Below are 20,976 nucleotides of genomic sequence, written 5' to 3' on the forward strand. Positions count from 1 at the left end.
GACCACTGCCCAGCTGGACTCCAGGGTGGTCCATGCATGACAGTCACACCGAACCTTCATGAGGATGTAAACTGTTGGCTCCAACTTATCATTCCCAGGCAAGAGAAATAGAAAGGCAGCCTTGCTAAGAACTAAAGGAGGGATGGACAAAAGGGCATATACCCAGTGTTCTGCCATGATTGCTTTAGTGAGAGCACAGAGTGGTTCTGCTCAGAATCAGAACACTTATTGCCTAGAGCTTCCCTGATTGCCCCAGAGCCACCACAGCATATTCCCCTACCCCAACCATGGGGCAGCAGATTGAGCTATTAACAGAAGTGTTCTTTCTCTGGATTTCTCAACCCTTTCCTCTTCCTTCATATCAAGAAATAGCAACAGATTGCTACTTACCCAACACCCAAGGGAAGTCCAATACAGGCAGAGTAACAGCACATCCTTCACTTTGGGTTCTTGATTCCGCTCTTAAAAATCTTAGCAAAGGCCAGGCGTGGTGGCTTACATCTGTAACCCCAGCACTTCGGGATGCTGAGGCAGGTGGATCATGAGGTCAGCAGTTCAAGACCAGCCTGGCCAAGATGGTGAAGCCCCGTCTCTACTAAAAATACAAAATTCACCTGTAATCCCAGCTACTCAGGAGGCTGAGGCAGATAATTGCTTGAACCCAGGAGGTGGAGATTGCAGTGAGCAGAGATCACCCACTGCTCTCCAGCCTGGGCAACAGAGCAAGACCCTGTCTCAAAAAAAAAAAAAAAAAAAAAATCTTAGCAGAGCATTTCAGGGGGAAGGGCCATGAGGGAACATCACCTGGGGTGATGGTAACATTCTGTATCTTGATAAAGATTTGAGTTACACAGGTATACACATCTGTCAAAATTCAAAGAATGTATACTCAAGATTTGTGCATTTCATTATATGTATATTTTACATAAAAATGTTGTAAACAAATACTGAACAAATAGATGCATGATAAAGTATTTAAGAGGGAGTACTATTTTTTTGTTCTGCAAAACAAAAAAAAATTTTTTTTCATTTTCTGTGGTAAAATATATATAGCATAAATACATTATTTTAAGTGTACAATTCAGTGGCATTAAATACATTCAGAATTTTGTGCAACCATCACATTTATTCATATCCACAGATGTTAAAAATTCTCATTCCAAACAGAAGCTCTGTATCCAAAGAGCAGTAGCTCCCCCTCCTCTCCCCCACCCCCTGATAACCTCTATTCTACTTTCCATCTCTATGAATTTGCCTGTTCTGGGTACCTCATATAAGTGGAATACAGTATTTATCCTTTTGTGTCTGGCTTCTTTCAGTTAGCATATTTTCAAGGTTCATTCATGTTTTACGTGTATCAGAATTTTATTTTTTAAGGTGGAGTCATGTTCCATTGTGTGAATATGCCACAGTTTGTTTATCCATTCATCTGTTGATGAACATTTCTGGTGTTCCCACCTTGGTGCTATTATTAATAACGCTGCTGTGAACACTGGTAAATGAATATCTGAGTGGAATTGCTGGATCATATGGTAATTCTGCATTTAACTTTTTGAGGAACTGCCAAACTTTTCCACAGAGCTGTCACATTTTACATCCAAACCAGCAATAGGACCTGGATAAAAGGTGACTAAGGCACAGTTAAATAAAATACTGTTAGTGCCCATTTGCGTCTGGTTTCTAGTGGCGAATCATCTACCCGTGTCCTTGACTGGATCTCCCAATGATTCTTTGCAGTCGTTTGAATGAGGAGGGTGGTGGTGACACTGGCGGGAGGCTGGAGGGCACCTTAATGAACACGTGAACACACGCAAATCCATCGCACCCCACTAAGCCACCCAAACACACATAAACACAAAAACTATCCTTGCTAGGGAAACACAGCTCTGGAAACAACCCTCCTGGACCCGTTGTCACCACCAGCGCGTTCTGTAAGAAAACGATGGTTGAAGCTGCAGTGACAGCATTGAAGAGACCCTCTGCTAGACGAGTCTGCCGGCTGAAAGGAGCAGAAACTCATGTGGGACTGCTTATGCAAGAGGAGGTTTGGTGGCACAGGCCTGGCTGAACCAGGGCTCACAGCGCATCATCAGCACTCCATCTCTTCCGCCGGCAGGCCTGCTGTCCTCCGCGCTGCACACACCCCGAGCTGGGCTCATCCCTTTATCCTCCTTGGAGGAAAGTGCCAGGCTGTTGCTGCTTGGCCCTGCCTGGGTCAAACGCCTGCCTCGGGACGTGAAGGACAGTCACCCTAGCTACAGCACATGGAGTACTATGTGAAGGGTGACGTTCCACAGGAACATCAGGACAGGTTCACCACAGACGCAAGAGCAGCCGATGTCCATGACAGAGGGTGTGTACTCCGAATAAAAGAATTCGGATTTTTGGCCGGGCGAGGTGGCTCACGCCTGTAATCCCAGCACTTTGGGAGGACGAAGCAGGCGGATTGCCTGAGTTCAGGAATTCGAGACCAGCCTAGGCAACATAGTGAAATCCCGTCTCTATTAAAATATAAAAAATTAGCCAGGCGTGGCGGCGCGCACCTGTAGTCCCAGCTACTCGGGAGGCTGAGGCAGGAGAATTGCAAGAACCCAGGAGGCGGAGGTTGCAGTGAGCCAAGATCGCACTACTGCACTCCAGCCCGGCGACAGAGTGAGACTCCGTCTCAAAAAAAAAAAAAAAATCCGACAAAAAAAAAAAAAAAAAAAAAAAAAAATCGGATTTTTAAAAACAGACAGGAAGGAAAGGACTTCCAAACTCTAGAAAGTTTAAAACTAATAAAATGAAATGTCTTGTGTATAAATGTAAAGCTCTTTGTTAAGATTATTTGTATGAGTTAAATTTTATTTAAACATTTATACATACACACACACACACATATATATGACACAAGTACAGGATGAAGGAGAAATTAATAGTACTCTTTAAAAATCTTAGTTTGTGGGTAACAAAAATTTCAATATTATAAACAACATGGCTTGGGCACCCCAAAAGTTTGCAATAATGGCATTAAATGGCTGGATAGAGAAAGAGATGGTGGCATGAATGCCTGCTTCCTGGTATCATGGCTGGAATATCGTGTCCAGGCCTGAAAGCTGCATTTTAGGAAGGGAGCTGCTGAGCGTCCAGAGGAGACAACATTTCGCTGGGAATGGTGGCTTGGCGAAGGGAGGGGGCTTACTGATGCATGGCAGGAGGAGTAATCTAGAAAGAAGTAAGCTCTGCGGTGCATATTATAGAGAAGTTCCTGCTTTCCATCAAACAGACTGACGGGGGGGCCTCACAGTTTTGCAAAGCCCTGAAAGCACAGATTTAGCTACAGATGTTGGGTGACTTCCCAGACCAGTTTTGGAAAAAGCTCTTGAGGATCAGAAGCTCCTGGGATTTCTGGTATCACCTGATTACACGGAGAGAGACAGTCCAAGGCCGGGAATTATGTGGCATCTATGTGTCCCCCAGCTGTGGGATCCATCTGGTTGATGGTTATGGTGGTCAGTGACTTTTGAAGGCCTGGAATTCGTGCTTTTGCTAATGTGCTTGGTGCACCAGTGAGGCTGCTGAGCAGTGCCTCCCATGCGCCCGACGTCTCTTCTGTGTGCCTCTGAGAGCAAGAGTGGCTTCAGGTCTGAAGGAGGGTAAAGTGGCCACAGCTGCAGACACAGAGTCCAGATGTTAGCTCTGGACCACATCCAAGTTCATCCTGCGTTAAGCTCATGCACATCAAACCTGCCCAATCAAGGTCTGCCAAAGGAAGGAGTCTGCAAATGACGTTTCTCATCATCAAACACACTGTTAATTTTGTATTATTTTATATTATTTGCTCCATTTTTTGATAAATTACTACAATTTTTAAAATTATGTCTAGTCGTTTTATCAATTGCTGAGAGGAATGTTGAAGTCCAAACTTACAGTTGTAGTTTTGTTTATTTCTCCTTTCAGCTTTATTGGTTTTTGCTTCGTACATTTTAAGGCTCTGTTCTTGGTATGTACCCATGTGAGATCATTTTGTCTTTGTGGTAAATTAATTTTTTTAAATCATCATTATGTAATGTCCCTCTTTGTCTCCAGCAATTCTTTGCTCTGAGGTCTACTATATTAGTATAAATATAGTGACTTCTAAATTTAAGTTAATGTTTGGATGGTATACTTATTTTAATGCTTTTTATTTTCAGTCTTCCTATGACATTGTATTTGGAGTGAGTTATTTGTAGATCCAGCATATTGTTGAATCATGTTTGATTTTTTTTTAAATCCACTCTGCCAATCTCTTTTAATTACCGTGTATAGACCACTTGAAGAAACGCCTTGTAGCAATTCTGATATATGAGGGCTGAAGTCTGTCATTTTGTTATTTGCTTTCTGTCTGTTTCCTATGTTCTCTGCCCCACCATCCACCCTGGCTGGAGTGCAGTGGTACAATCTTGGCTCACTGCAACCTTCGCCTCTTGGGTTCAAGCGATTCTCCTGCCTCAGCCTCCTGAGTAGCTGGGACTACAGGCATGCGCCACCATGCCCTGACATGCTGTAATTTTTCTATTTTTTAAGCTCCTTTTTTTCTGCTGCTCACATTGGGTAAATTTTGTTGATCTGTCCTCAGGTTCACTGATTCTATCTTCTTTCGTGTCCACTCTGCTATTGAGCATATCTAGCAAGTTTTTTTATTTATGTTATCATTTTTTTTTCAGTTTTCTCCCATTTTGTTTCTTTTGGTAATGTTTGATTTTGGGGGGAAATTTTCTAATTTTTTTACTCAAAAAAATTGCAATTGCTTGTTGAGACATTTTTATGATAGTTGCCTAAAAACCCTTGTTAGATAATACTGTTATCTGATTTATCTTTTTGTTAGTTTCTGCTATTTTTTTCTTGTTTCTGTGGGATTTTTCTGAATCTTGGCATGACGAGTGTTTGTTTTTTTTTTTTATTGTATGCCAGATATTTTGTATATTATGAGACCATGAATCCTATTTAATCTTTTTTTTTTAAGTGGATATGATGCCAGGGCCAGGTGGGTGTGTTTGTTCAGCTTCCTAATAGACTCCTCCAAACCATCCTGGTAAATATGGGGTACTGACTCACACTGCATTGTTGCAGATGGGTGGGGTGAAAGTTCAAATCCTTCCTCACCCCACAGTCACCTTCCTGGTCAAAGTGGGACACTGACTCACACCACCTTGGTGCCTCTGAGTGGGATCATGTGACCACCTCCCTGACTGGCTGCCTTCAAAGCTGCAGGGTGGGAGGGAAGGGAGGAAAAGTAGAAGGCTGACTCACAGCACCTTGTTGCTATGAGTAGGGGTAGAGATTCAGCTCCCCTCTGCATATCATTGACATCAGGAAAGGGGAGAAGCAGAGCAGCAATTACCCTTCCTTATGGCACTCTATTCTGGCTTCTTGATGCCAAGTGGAGGTGAAGGGTCAGCACCCAACGGACCTTGATGACAAGGCCTGGAGGGATGGAGCCTCACGGTTCCCAGCTCTGCCTTTTACTGCCTTGTCAAATTTCATTGCTGCTGAGTTGGGTGAAGGCTCAGCCCAATGTTTGATCCCACTGACACTGCCCCTGTCGGGGAATCAGAGCACTTTCTGCTTCCGGGCATGGGATGGAATCTCAGCTCCTCCTGCCACCCACTTCTGCCAGGCAGCTGATGCACGATTAGCTCTATGCTCACCCCTACCAAGGCCACCAGCCTGGGAAATCAGAGTTCCCCTGCTTGCTTCCACAGGGTAGAGAGTAGCACAGCTTTTCTGCTGGTGTTTGGCTGGTGTAGGGCTGATATTGGTAAAAGGTTTTCTCTTCGTAGGCCATCCATTACAAGGCCTTTGGCTAAAGATCCACACTTTTCTTAGGCCATTTGTTTCATTGTCTGTACCTGTTGGTAGTTCTGGGTTAGAGGTTTCTGTAGTGCCCTGTCCATGGCATATGAGAAGCATAAGGAAACAGAGAACTCATCACCCCACAGTTCATCAACCCTTGATGTCTCTGGCCAGCCCATCTTCTTCCAGGTATCTTTTCAGAGTTTTTCTATGCTTGTTTATTGTTTTGTTTGGAAAGATTTATACGTATAGGCTGGGTGCTGCGTCTCACGCCTGTAATCCCAGCACTTTGGGAGGCCGAGGCGGGCGAATCACGAGGTCAACAGATTGAGACCATCCTGGCCAACATGGCGAAACTCTGTCTGTACTAAAAAATACAAAAATTAGCTGGGCATGGTGGCATGTGCCTGTAGTCCCAGCTACTCGGGAGGCTAAAGCAGGAGAATTGCTTGAACCCAGAAGGCGGAGGTTGCGGTGAGCCGAGATCGCGCCATTGCACTCCATTTGGGTTGGTTCCAAGTCTTTGTATTGTCAACAGTGCTGCAGTAAACATACGTGTACATGTGTCTTTAAAATAGAATGATTTATAATCCTTTGAGTATATACCTAGTAATGGGATTGCTGGGTCAAATGGAATTTCTATTTCTAGATCCTTGAGGAATCGCCACACTGTCTTCCACAATAGTTGAATTAATTTACACTCCCACCAACAGTATAAAAGTGTTCCTATTTCTCCACGGCCTCTCCAGCATCAGTTGTCTCCAGATTTTTTAATGATCATCATTCTAAGTGGTGTGAGGTGATATCGCAATGTGGTTTTGATTTGCGTTTCTCTAGTGACCAGTGATGATGAGCTTTTTAAAATATGTTTGTTGGCTGCATAAATGTCTTCTTTTGAAAAGTGTCTGTTCATATCATTTGCCCACTTTTTGATGGGGTTGTTTTTTTCTTGTAAATTTGTTTAAGTTCTCTGTAGATTCTGGATTGTAGCCCTTTGTCAGATGGGTAGCTTGCAAAACTTTTTTCCTATTCTTTTGGTTGCCGGTTCACTCTATTGATAGTTTCTTCTGCTGCGTAGAAACTCTTAAGTTTAATTAGACCCCATTTGTCTATTTTGGCTTTTGTTGCCATTGCTTTTGGTGTTTTAGTCATGAAGTCCTTGCCCATGCCTATGTCCTGAATGGTATTGCCTAGGTTTTCTCCTAGAGTTTTTATGGTGTTAGGCCTCATGTTTAAATCTTTAATTCATCTAGAGTTAATTTTTGAATAAGGTGTAAGGAAGTGATCTAGTTTCAGCTTTCTGCATATGGCTAGCCGGCTTTCCCAACACCATTTCTTAAATAGGGAATCTTTTCCCTATTGCTTGTTTTTGTCAGGTTTGTAAAATATCAGATGGTTATAGTTGTGTGGTATTATTTCTGAGGCCTCTGTTCTGTTCCATTGGTCTATATCTCTGTTTTGGTACCAGTATCATGCTGTTTTTATTATTGCAGCTTTGTAATATAGTTTGAAGTCAGGTAGTGTGATGCCTCCAGCTTGGTTTCTTTTTCTTCCTTTTTTTTTTTTTTTTTTTTTTTTTTTTTTTTGCTTAGGATTGTCTTGGCTATGTGGGATCATTTTGGTTCCATATGAAGTTTATGGTGGTTTTTTCCAGTTCTGTGAGGAAAGTCATTGGTATCTTGATGGGGATAGCATTGAATGTATAAATTACTTTGGGCAATATGGCCATTTTCATATTGATTTTTCCTAACCATGAGCATGGAAGATTTTTCCACCTGTTTGTGTTCTCTCTTATTTCCTTGAGTAGTGGTTTGTAGTTCTCCTTGCAGAGGTCCTTCACATCCCTTATTAGTTGTATTCCTATTTTCTTTGTAGAAATTGTGAATGGGAGTTCACTTATAACGTGGCTCTCTGTTTGTCTGTTATTGGTGTACAGCTAGTGCTCGATTTACGACCATGATTGGTTCCGACAGACCGGTTGTAACATGATTTGGTCATAAGTTGAGTAGGCTATATGTACAGTACTGTGAAATGATGTTATAAAAATCTTTAAGTCATATTTTATCATAATTTTCTTTCATTATTGTTATATACCATAATTTTCTTTGTTCATTTTATGCCTTTTGTATCATCTCTACACCATTTTGTTTCTTATTTTTACATTCATCAGGTTTAAGTAAAACACTGCATTACCAGTACAACTGGTTTAATATTTGCAAAACATACAAAATTACAAAATACAGGTGCATACAAAAATACAAAATACAGGTGTAAAAAATTCCATAGGAAACATTTTCCCAATTGCAAAAATATCAAAATATATAAACATGTACGAAACATTTTATTCGCCGCTGGTGCTTGGCTGTGGATCATTGATGTTGTCATCTGACGCAGCAGTTGGGGTTACCGGAGTTGGTTTTTTCATAAACATGGTGAGCTTTGTCTGAATTGTATGTTTCTTTTTTTCTTCATAAATTTCACGATATGGATAAAACACATCGTGCGCCATCCGTTCAATCCTTGCAAATCCTTCGATGTTTGGGTCCATTGCTTCAAAATGTATAAGAAGTTTATCCAGTAAAGATAAACCGTCTGATAATCCCTTAGTGGTGAACTTTCTTTCTGGCTCCTCCTCTTCTTTCTCTGCTTCTCTTCTTTCTTCTTCCGCCACTCTTTCTTCTTCCAGTTCGATTAGCTCTTCATTTGTAAGTTCTCTGGATTCTTTGTTTAGCAACTCTTCGACATCTTCAATTTCACACTCCAAAGAAAGGTCTTTAGCAAGTTTTACTACTTTTTCCCGAATCGTTTCAAGTTCATGTTCACTGTCAAATCCGTCAAAATCATTAACATAGCGCTTAACACAATTTTTCCAGATGCCATTCATGCAGTTTATCGTCACAGCCTCCCAGGCGGTAGCGATATTCTTGATACACATCAAAATGTTGCAGTGTTTCCAAAAATCTACAGCGGAGCAGTCGTGGCTAGCAATTGTGGTTGTAAAGTCGAATGGTCGTAAGTTGCATAGGTCGTAAGTTGATCAATACCTGTATAGGAATGCTTGTGATTTTTGCACATCGATTTTGTATCCTGAGACTTTGCAGAAGTTGCCTATCATCTTAAGGAGATTTGGGGCTGAGACAATGGGATTTTCTAAATATACAATCATGTCATCTGCAAACAGAGACAATTTGATGTCCCCTCTTCCTATTCAAATATGTTTTATTTCATTTTCTTGCCTGATTGCCCTGGCCAGAGCTACCAATACTATGTTGAATAGGAGTGGTGAGAGAGGGCATCCTTGTCTTGTGCCAGTTTTCAAAAGGAATGCTTCCAGTTTTTCCCCATTCAGTATGATATTGGCTGTGGGTGTGTCATAAATAGCTTTTATTATTTTGAGATACGATACATCGATGCCTAGTTTACTAAGAGTTTTTAGCATAAAGGGCTGTTGAATTTTGTCAAAGGCCTTCTCTGCATCTATTGAGATAATCATGTGGCTTTTGTCTTTGGTTCTATTTATGTAATGAATTACATTCATAGATTTGTGTTTGTTGAACCAGCCTTGCATCCCTGGGATGAAGCCGACTTGATCATGATGGATAAGCTTTTTGATGTGCCGTTGCATTCAGTTTGCCAGTATTTTATTGAAGATTTTTGCATCAGTATTCCTCATGGATATTGGCTTGAAATTTTCTTTTTTAGTTGTGTCTCTGCCAGGTTTTGGTATCAGGATGATGTTGGTCTCGTAAAATGGGTTAGGGAGGATTCCCTCTTTTTGTATTGTTTGAAATAGTTTCAGAAGGAATGGTACCAGCTCTTCTTTGTACCTCTGGTAGAATTTGTCTGTGAACCCATCTGGTCCTGGACTTTTTTTAGTTGGTAGGCTATTGTTATTACCTCAACTTCAGACCTTGTTATTGGTCTATTCAGAAATTCAACTTCTTCCTGGTTTAGTCTTGGGAGGGTGTAAGCATCCAGGAATTGATCCACTTCTTCTAGATTTACTGGTTTATGTGCATAGAGGTGTTTGTAGTAATCTCTGATGGTAGTTTGTATTTCTGTGGGATCAGTGGTGATATCCCTTTATCATTTTTTATTGTATCTATTTGAATCTTTCTCTCTTTTCTTTTTTATTAGTTTGGCTAGCAGTCTATCTATTTTGTTGATCTTTTCAAAAAAGCACCTCCTGGGTTTATTGATTTTTTGAAGGTTTTTTTTTGTGTGTATGTCTCTATCTCCTTCAGTTCTTCTCTGATTTTATTTATTTGTTGTCTTCTGCTAGCTTTTGAACTTGCTCCTCTAGTTCTTTTAATTGTGATGTTAGGGTGTCAATTTTAGATGTTTCCTTGCTTCTTATTTGGGCATTTAGTGCTATATGCTTCCCTCTAGACACTGCTTTAAATGTATCCCAGAGATTCTGGTACGTTGTGTTTTCATTCTCTTTAGTTTCAAAGAACATCTTTATTTCCGCCTTAATTTCATTATTTATCCAGTAGTCATTCAGGAGCAGGTTGTTTAGTTTCCATGTAATTGTGCAGTTTTGAGTGAGTTTCTTAATCCTGAATTCTAATTTGATTGCACTGTTGTATGAGAAACTGTTATGCTTTCTGTTCATTTGAATTTGCTGAGGGGTGTTTTACTTCCAATTATGTGGTCAATTTTAGAATAAGTGCAATGTGGGGCTGAGAAGCATGTATATTCTGTGGTTTTGGGGTGGAGAGTTCTTAGATGTCTATTATGTCTGCTTGGTCCAAATCTGAGTCCTGGATCTCTTTTTTAATTTTCTGTCTTGTTGATCTGTCTAGTATTGACAGTGGGGTGTTAAAGTCTCCCACTATTATTGTGTGGGAGACTAAGTCTCTTTGCAGGTCATTAAGAACTCACTGTATGTATATGGGTGCTTCTGTATTGGGTGCATATATATTTAGGATAGTTAACTCTTCTTGTTGCATTAATCCCTTTACCATTATAATGCCCTTCTTTGTCTCTTTTGATCTTTATTGGTTTAAAGTCTGTTTTATCAGAGACTAGGATTGTAACGCCCTACTTTTTTTTCTCTCTGTCTGCATTTGCTTGGTAAATCTTCCATCCCTTTATTTTGAGCCTATGTGTGTCTTTGCACATGAGATGGGTCTCCTGTATACAGCAAACCGATGGGTCTTGGCTTTTTATCCAATTTGCCAGTCTGTGTCTTTTGATTGGGGCATTTAGCCCATTTACATTTAAGGTTAATATTATTTGTGAATTTGATCCTGCCATTTTGATGCTAGCTGGTTGTTTTGTCCATTAGTTGATGTAGTTTCTTCATTGTGTTGATGGTCTTTACAGTTTCGTATGTTTTACAGTGGCTGGTACTGGTTGTTCCTTTCTGTGTTTAGTGCTTCCTTCACGAGCTCTTGTAGGGCAGGCCCAGTGGTGAAAAAATCTCTCAGTAGTTGCTTGTCCATAAAATATTTTATTTTTCCTTCACTTATGAAGCTTAGTTTGGCTGGATATGCAATTGTGGGTTGAAAATTCTTTTCTTTTAGGATATTGAATATTAGCCCCTACTCTATTCTGGCTTGTAGGGTTTCTGCTGAGAGAGCAGCTGTGGGTCTGATGGGCTTCCTTTTGTGGGTAATTCAACCTTTCTCTCTGGCTGCCCTTAGCATTTTTTCCTTCATTTCAACCTTGGTGAATCTGACAATTATGTGCCTTGGGGTTGCTCTCCTCAAGGAATATCTTTGTGGTGTTCTTTGTATTTCCTGTATTTGGATATTGGCCTGCCTTGCTAGTTTGGGGAAGTTCTCCTGGATAATATCCTGAAGAGTGTTTTCCAAGGTATCTCAACTAGGGAAGGATAGTCGTTTCCATAAATAGTGACGGAACAATTGGATATTTGTAGAGGAAAAACAAAAAAGCTCAAGCCTGACTACATGTTCCATATTGTACACAAAAATAACACAAAATGGATTGTAGTCTTTAACTTTTTTCTATTGGTTTACTGAACTTTATTGAAGAAAAGTAAATCAGTGACCAGCAGAGGTGTTGGTTGATCACTCACGCATTCACAATTAGCATCATTTACAACATAATATCTGTTGGATGCACATAAAGCTGTGCTTATAGGAAATTTAGAACATTAAATGTTTATATTAGAAAAGGAAAAGTCTCACATTAACAATGTAAGTTTCTACCACGAGACAGAAAAAGGGAAGCAAAATAAGCTAAAAGCTAGAAGAAGAAAGGAAATGATAAAGATACAAGGAATCAAGAAAATCAAAAACATGAAAACAAGAGAAAATCAACCCAAAAGCTGTGGAGGGTTTTGGAAAAGATAAATAAAGTTGATAAACATCTAGCAATATTGACAAACATAAAGAGAAGATATAAATTACCAACATTAGGGAGAAAAGAGGGATTCTAACTATAGAACCTACAGACATTAAAAGCTTAATAGGAGAATAATATGAACCAGTCTACCCAAAATTCAATAATGCAAGTGTTCTAATTCCTTGAAAAACACAAAGAAGACTCACCCAATATAAAATAGATAATTTAAGTAGTTTTATATTAAAGAAATGGAATTCATAGTTAAAAACATGCTGAAAAGGAAATCTCCATGCATAGATGCCTTCCTTGTGTAATTATACCAAACTGTTTTTTTTTTTTTTTTTTTTTTTTTTTGAGACAGCGTCTCGCTCTGTCACCAGGCACCAGACTGGCATGCAGTGGCACCATCTTGGCTCACTGCAACCTCCGCCTCCTGGGTTCAAGCAATTCTCCTGCCTCAAACTCCCAAGTAGCTAGGATTAAAAGTGCCCACCACCACGCCCAGCTAATTTTTGTATTTTAGTAGAGACGGGGTTTCACCATGTTGGCCAGGCTGGTCTTGATCTCCTGACCTCATGATCCGCCCACCTCAGCCTCCCAAAGTGCTGGGATTACAGGCTTAAGCACCGCGCTGTGCCAATGTTCCTCTTTTTAAGGCCATATCTCCTGTCACGATGGTCTCTTTTGCCAGGTTCTAGTAACATTTCCTTCCCCTCACATCAACCCTGGTGGTGATAATTCCACTGTCACTAGTCACAGGACGCCTAATCAACTCTGCCCAGTCTTTGTAAAAGTCCCTTTTATTACGTGTTTTTAAGTGTCCCATTGTTTCTTAACAATTGACTACCAAAGTGAGGATGTTTATGTCTTTTATTCCTGTTATGCCCGCGTGTAGAATGATGCCCATCACATAGCAGGTTTTCAGTAAATGTCTTTTTGGACCACTTTCTCTCCATTAAAACATGAATACTAATTCTTTAAGCATTTTTTGTTGTTGTTTTGTTGTTGTTAGAGAAATGTATGGTGCATCATTTGATGTTTAACCTTCAGCATTTCTATTAATCAGTTACCAAAAACGCATGCTATCTGGTGTTGGAGTTGGATGTGAGGAAACAGCATCAACTGATACAGCCTCTTTGAGGACTACTTGTTAGCATCTGTAACGTGTTCATACCTACACATCTTAACTGCACAATTCTATCATTTTGGCACTTGTGCAAAGAAATAATCACACAAATATCAACAGATGTATGAACAATGCTATTTATATATTATAAATAATATATATTATTTATAATAGTGAAAACTGGAAATAAACTGAACATTCTTCACAAAAAGCTGATGAAATCAACACGATATACCTTACAGTGTCGTTAAGGAAAGAATGATTTCCGTCTCTATGGCCTGACCAGATAACTCGATTACGAGACAACTTTACCTGTTAAAAGCAAGTTGCAAAGAAGTTTTTTTGAAATGCATTGTTTGTTGTAGCCTAAGGTCTAGAGTTAGGCATCAGTGGACATTGGTTGTATTTGGGAGGTGGGCTGGAGAGTAGGGGGGGAGATTCCTTATCGCTTTTTTTCACTGCTATATTTTAATCAAATTTACAGTGTCTAATTTTTAAGAGAAACATTTAATATATTTACTTTAATAAACGGCGGAAACTCAAGTGTTCAAGAAATAACTAGGCTTATTTAACGGCCTTTCTCAGTACAGAACTTAAGGATAATAAAGTAACAAGTTGCCAGGCTTAATACAAAGCGAACAAATATGGTTGGGTTGACCGTTTATCATACTGTTATCTTTAGCTCTCGCATTACAAGTTCAAGGATTTTTACATGGAAAACTGCATTTAATGAAACAGAAGTAGAGTATTGGAGTATCAATAAGCCAATTAAGTTGTTTATAGAAAATATGGTTTTTGTCCCTCCCCACCCCCCCAAAAAGCACACATAGTAAGCTTCATTTTTGCGCAGATGGAAAACCCCGTCTGATGAAGGGCCACATTCACCAGGAACGACCCCAGGCAGGGGAGACCAGATTCCTTTCCGGCTGTCCCGGGACTTGACCGCGAAGTTGCCTCAAGACGGCGGAAGGCAAAGAACGGACCCCGCCCCAACCCCAGCCACTGGGCTCCCAGATCGCGCCGAGTGAAGCCAGGGGACTCGCTCTGACGCCGGCCGGCTGGGAAGCCCGCAGTCTTGGCGGAGCCAGGTGGGGACGCGCGGAGGGAGGGAGCTGAGGGCGCGGCGGAGCGGGGCTCTTGCTGCTGCCCCTCCGCTACGTACCCCCAGAAGACTGCAGCCGCGAGGGTCCGGAGGCGGCTTCGCCCCGCAGAGCACCCCGAAGTCGGGCTCCTGGGTGCCCCACCAGGACTCAGAGATCGGGGCCCCTGTGTCTCAGCGCGTCCCCTGGCCTCGCGCAGCTGCCTCTAGGGGCGGACTCTCGCCGGCGCCCCCCAGGAATGTCGCTGGGAAGCAAAGTTTCACGCATGTGTTCAGTTGGATTGTACCGATTTCGTGACCAACCCCAGGGCGAATAGGTTCTACTGTTTAAATTTATCATTTTACGGAAGAAATGATTGATGTTATGGAATGATATTGAGCGGATGAATGCTCTGTATGTTTAATTTAGTAAAAAGATGTTCCTATGATATTATGACCGTATTTCCCTGAATTGGCTAGAAAATCTACAGGGTGCTCATGTAAGATTTAAGTAGGGATATCTCTGGGAGAGCCATGATTTGCTTGATAGCATGTTTTCTTATTTTGCGTTGTGTGCTTTCGTGTATTATGTATTTTTGAAGAATTTTTTTTTCTTTTGTTCACCTTTCCTGAAACCCTGTTGGTCACGATCACAGATACTATTCTTTATAATAACGCTGTGCTCCGTGTCCAACTATTTCATTTAAATTTCACAGCCTTATTCCCAAGACATTACTTGTATGTACCCTAACGTCTAGGGCCAGCTTTGAGTTGAAAACGCAAATGATGGAGGGAGGATCCTGTTTTTCTTTCTTTTTTCCTTTGTGTTGAAAAATGTTGGCGGCTCCTGGCCAGGGTCTTGCTCTGTCACCCAGGCAGGAGTGCAGTGGTGCAATCATGGCACACTGCAGCCTTGACTTGATGGGCTCAAGCGATCCTCCCACCTCAGCCTACCAAGTAGCTGGGACTACAGGTAACTTACTACTAACCACCAATATGCCGAGCTTAGATGCTCCAGAAGAGAGGCTGAGAAAATTTAAGTACCCAGGCAAAGATGCATCTCTGAGGCAACAGCAGAGGATGGCAGTCAGCCTGAAGCTCCGAAAGGCCGAGAAATATGAACAGACCTTAAAGAGAAGGAATATCACCAGCTTCTGCCCTGACACACCTTCTGAAAAAACAGCCAGCGGGGTGGCGGTCAGCCTCACTCTGGGTGAAATAATCCAAGTCGTGAATAGCTCAGATCCAGTCCTGTGTTTCCAGGCCACCCAGGCAGCCAGGAAAATGCTATCGCAGGAAAAGAACCCCCTTCTGAAATTGGTCGTGGAAGCGGGCCTCATTCCTAGGACGGTGGAGTTCCTGAAGTCATCACTTTACCCCTGCTTGCAGTTTGAGGCCGCCTGGGCCCTCACCAACATTGCTGCAGGGACTTCAGAGCAGACTTGAGCCGTGGTAGAAGGGGGAGCCATCCAGCCCTTGATCGCGCTCCTGTCTTCCCCCAACCTGGCTGTGTGTGAACAGTCAGTGTGGGCTCTTGGTAACATAGCCGGTGATGGCCCAGAGTTCAGAGATAAGATCATCTCAAGCAATGCTATTCCAAGCAATGCTGCTGGCCTTGATTTCACACACCCTTACAATCACATTCCTGCTGAATATCACGTAGACCTTGTCCAACCTGTGCCGAAGCAAGAACCTGTACCCTTGTGACACTGCGGTGACGCAGATACTGCTGGCCTTCCTCCACTCCTACAGCACCATGACAGCGAGGTTCTCTCCGACGCCTGCTGGGCGCTGTCCTACCTCACTGACAGCTGCAGCAAGCGCATCGGCCAAGGGGTTGACACGGGGGTCCTGCCCAGGCTGGTGGCGCTCTTGAACAGCTCAGAGCTCAACGTCTTGACCCCTTCTCTCCACACAGTGGGGAACATTGTCACGGGCACAGATGAACAGACGCAGAGGGCCATCGACACGGGCATACTGAACGTGCTCCCCCAGCTCCTCCAACACAACAAGCCCTCTATCCAGAAGGAGGCAGCCTGGGCCCTGAGCAACGTGGCAGCAGGGCCCTGTCACCACATCCAGCAGCTGCTTGCCTACGACGTCTTGCCTCCCTTGGTGGCTGTGCTAAAACACGGAGAATTTAAAGTCCAGAAAGAGGCTATCTGGATGGTGGCGAAATTTGTAACAGGGGCCACCATGGATCACCTGATCCAGCTCGTCCATTCTGGGATCCTGGAGCCCCCGGTGAATCTGCTCACCGCCCCAGATGTTAAAATTGTTCTCATCATCCTCGATGTCATCTCTTTCATCCTCGAGGCGGCAGAGAAACTGTCTGAGAAAGAAAACGTGTGTCTTCTGATAGAAGAACTCGGTGGAATTGATAGAATTGAAGCTTTACAACTGCATGAGAAGCGTCAGATTAGCCTGTCGGCTTTGAACATCATCGAGAAGCACTTTAGCGAGGAAGAAGATGAGAGCCTAATGTTACTGAGCAAGTCGTAGACCAAGATTGTGAATTTGTAAATTGTGACTGCTTAACAAAAAAAAATACCCAAGCTTCATTACTCCTAACCCAACAACCCAATGCCAGTGGATAACGTCTTTAAGAAGCAGCAGCCCTATATCTTACTGTAACCCAAATGTAACGCTTTTAAACTTAACATTAATAAAATGTTCAGCATGTAAAAAAAAAAAGAGAGAGAGAGAGAAAAATGTTTAAGCACATAGAAACTCAGGAAACGGTAAAATGAGAATCTATCTGTAGCCATGTCTGTCCTTAAGAAAACAACCTTTTGCCATATCCGCTTTGTTAATTAGTTTTCGCCGAAAAATTGTAAAGTGAATTAACGATCCTTTCAATATTAAATGCTTCCCTGTGCATGTCTTTATAAAAACCAGTATTTTCCAATATAATTCCACTTAACAATTAAGAATAACCGCAATATTCTTTAATATTTATAATTGCCAGCACACATCCAAATTTCCCAAATTGTTTCCAATGTGTCTGGCAGCTGTTTTTCCAATCCGGATTTGATGGAGGACCACGTACTGTATTCGGCAGCAAAGGTCAAACTTAACCCCAGCCTCTAGGGGCTCTGGCAGAATGTGGGCAGGCGAGGCAGTCAGGGACATCCTCCAATCATCCAGCAGAGAAAACGCTGCGAAGTAAGTCTCGGCGCTGAGTTTCCCGGAAACGTGATCTCACATCCGGATGGCTAGCGCGTCACACTTCCGGGCCGGGTTTTCTGGGCGACATCTGCGCATGTGCAAACTTAGCTCGCTGATTCAAGCCAGGCCCCCGCAGGGAGGTGGACCCGGGACCTCGGTGTGGCGGGCGGTAGGTGCGCACCTGAAGTGGGACGCAGGGAGACCGGGTCTGCGCACAGCCTGTCAACTTCTAGTGAGAAGTGGGCTTGTGATCCAGAGGGTTGGGAACAGAAAGCCCCCGGGCACCCCAGGCTCGACTCTCATGCTAGAGGTCCCGGGGGCGCAGGTGGGGCTGCGCCCCCTTTAAGAACAGGTGCTCATTGTGAACCTTAGGAAAAGCCCATGCCAGCGGCGGCAGAGGAGAACCGGTTTAAAGGCTGACCAAAGTGCCAGAACTCGTGGGCGCTGGGTCTGTGGCAAGACCCCAACTCAGGAGACCGAAAGACCTGAGCAAATTCTAGCTCTGCCACCTGTAAGCTGGGGGCGAGGGCAAAAACCCGGGTAAGAGGTTTCTCGCCTGAAAATGAGGGTATTAATGACTGCTTCATGGTGGTGTTTTGAAACTTAGGTAAGTCATACCTGTAAAGCAAAGACAAGTGCAGTTACTAAGCCCTGAGTAAGTGACAGCTGCTATTGTATTTAGAAGACTCTGTTCTGTTCATTGGATGATTCACCTAAACCTCACAAGCGCTCTATGAGGCTGGCATAACCGTCTGCATTAAAAATAACAACCGAGGTTCACCTTGGTGGAACAGGGCGCCCAGGTCACAGGCCAGCAATTAGGACATTTTAGGTTCAAGGACAGGTGTGATTTATCTCTGATTTCAGGTGCTGTTGAATATCACACCTGCCTAAAACCAGTCCTGCAGACTTTACAGCACTGAGCAAAGTGACATGACCCAAAATACACAGAGATATAATGAGAAGTGAATGTGCGTAGAACCTTACATTGTGTCAGAAGGCTAAAGCCTTTCTGATAGTGTCAGGTCAGATCCCTTGGGTCACAGGAAGGCTCCTAGCCACTCATGCGCTACCACGCCCTTAATGTTTTCATTCTAATTGAATTCCAGAGGGCCAGGTTTGTGTCTCTAAAATTAGTTTCCCAGGCCCTGGTCCCTGTTCCTAGGAAATAATTTCACAGTAGAGCAAAGCAGCTTTTGCAAATTAGGAAGCAGGGAGCCACTGGGAACAGGACTCTTGCCTGAAAAGCGAACACCCCTCTGATCTTACCACTCTCCTGAGCTTTGGAACAGAGGCAGAAAAGCCCAGACAGGATGGAGCATAGCCAGAAACAGCACTTGATCCCCCCGGCCAGAATAAGCTGGATCTGGTGATGTCACTATCTCCAGAAACCACTAGAGTCTGTGACAGTGGAATGCCTGGACCAGCTTTGAGAAGACCAAGGGGAGACGGGAGGCCACTTCAATGGAGAGCTTGTGGGGAGGTCTCGGGGCAAGAGGTATGCTGGCAGAGGGTGGAAGTCCTGTTCCCTCCATCTCTAAACAACCCCCACTCTTGAAAAATGCCGCACTGCTCCCACACCTGTCCATAACCACATGCGACACTAGTCACGCTAGTCTTGATATCTTAACCTCGCAGAATTCCACAGTGATGGTTCACGAAAGGTATTTATGGTCATCTACTTGTGACTCATTTGAAACTATTGCGAGATTGGACCTGAGAGTGTCCACGAATTATCCAGAGCCACTTAGTTTGTGTCAGATCCATGAGTCAAAGACAGTGCCATTTAGCCTGTCACAGGTCCAGGTACTTCCTGTTTTAGTAGCTTGTTCATTTGTATTGATAGGTAGTGATCTGTTGTGTGGATATTCCACAGTTGATTCATTCCTCAGTTGATGTATATTTGGATTATTTCTAGCCATAAATATTCATATAAAGATGTTTTGTGTATGGACCTATGTCTTTATTCTCTTGGAATTGCTGGGTCTCATAAGTGTACATGCACTGTCATAAGAAACTTTCAATCTGTTCGAAGTGGCTTATCATTTTGCATTCCCGCTAGCAATGTATGAGAGTTCTAGTTGCTTCTTGTCTTCACCAGCATTTAATAACAGTTTTTTTTTTAATTTGAGCCATTATATCAGGTTAGTAATGTATTTCATTTTGGTTTTAATTTGCATTTTTCTAATATTTAATAAGAGCATCTTTTTGTTTGTTTACTGTAGTTCTCTTGAGGAAGTGCCTGTTTGATTCTTTTTCTCAATTTTAAATTATTATTATTATTATTTTACTGATTTGGAGAGTTACATATATTTTATAAAAACCTTTCTTTCCATAAGTGGTTTGTAGATATTTTCCTCTCAGCTTGTGGTTTTTTTTTTTCATATCTTTAACTGTGCCTTTAAAGCAGCATATAGTTTTTTATTGATCAATTTTTTATAACTTTTCAATTTTTTCTTTGAGTCTATTAATTTGCTCAAGTTGCCATAAGAAAATACCATAAATTGAGTGGCTTAAACAACATAATTTTTGTTTTGTTTTGAGACAGAGTCACTCTGTCACCCAAGCTGGAGTGCAGCGGCACAATCTCAGCTCACTGCAACCTCCACCTCCCGAGTTCAAGCGACTCTCTTGCTTCAGCCTCCCAGGGAGCTGGGATTATAGGCGCACAGCACCAAGCCTGGCTTCTTTTATTTGTTTATTTTTTTAGTACAGTGGGGTTTCACCATGTTGGCTCATATGGTCTCGAACTCCTGAACTCAAGTGTTCCACCTGCCTGGGCCTCCCAAACTGCTGGCATTACAGGTGTAAGCCACTGCACCCTGCCCAGAAATTTATTCTTTTACAGTTCTGGAAGCTGGAAGGCCAAGATCAAGGATTGACAGGCTTGGTTTCTGATGAGGCCCTTCTTCCTGGCTTGCAGGCTTCCTGGCATGCTGCCTTCTTGCTGTGTCCTCACACGGCCTTTCCTCTGAGCACGCTTCTGGAGGATTGCAGGGAGAATGCACATGTGTGAGCACACTAGCTCTCTGGTGTCTCCTCCTCTTAGAAGAACATCAGTTCTATTGGATTAGAGCCTTACCCTTATGACCTCATTTAACCTTAATTGCCTTCGTAAAGGTCCTATCTCCAAATACAGTCAGTTGGTGGGTTAAGACTTAAACATAAAAATTATATGAACTCCTACAACTTAACTACAATAAACACTAACCCAATTCAAAAATGGGCAAGGACTTGAGTATATATTTCTTCCAGCCTCCAGAACTGTAAAAGAATACAAAAGGGATACACAAAGGATCAATAAGCACATGAAAAGGTGCTCAATATCATTAATCATTAGGGAAATGCAAACCAAAACCCAAGTGAGATACCACTTGCATCCATTAGGGTGGCTCCTATTAAAAAAACAAAACAGAAACAGAAAATAACAAGTGCTGATGAGGATGTGGAGAAATTTAAGCCCTTGTACGCTGTTGGT

General features: G+C 42.5%; 1 protein-coding gene and 1 pseudogene across 1 annotated transcript in view; both read left to right on the forward strand.

Moving 5' to 3' along the window:
- Positions 1–15,266: 15,266 nt before the first annotated feature.
- Positions 15,267–16,927, forward strand: LOC116541851 (annotated as a pseudogene).
- Positions 16,928–17,541: 614 nt separating this feature from the next.
- ZNF782 (zinc finger protein 782) overlaps positions 17,542–20,976 on the forward strand; it is a 44,464-nt gene continuing 41,029 nt past the window's right edge. Inside the window, exons 1-2 of the mRNA XM_032266346.1 lie at positions 17,542–17,823; positions 19,137–19,304. Of these exons, the coding sequence (XP_032122237.1) occupies positions 17,542–17,823; positions 19,137–19,304 (450 nt within the window). The remainder of the gene's footprint in view (positions 17,824–19,136; positions 19,305–20,976) is intronic.

The sequence above is a fragment of the Sapajus apella genome, unplaced genomic scaffold (assembly GCF_009761245.1).
Source record: "Sapajus apella isolate SASKATOON/1434 unplaced genomic scaffold, GSC_monkey_1.0 scaffold157, whole genome shotgun sequence".
Classification (NCBI taxonomy): domain Eukaryota; kingdom Metazoa; phylum Chordata; class Mammalia; order Primates; family Cebidae; genus Sapajus; species Sapajus apella.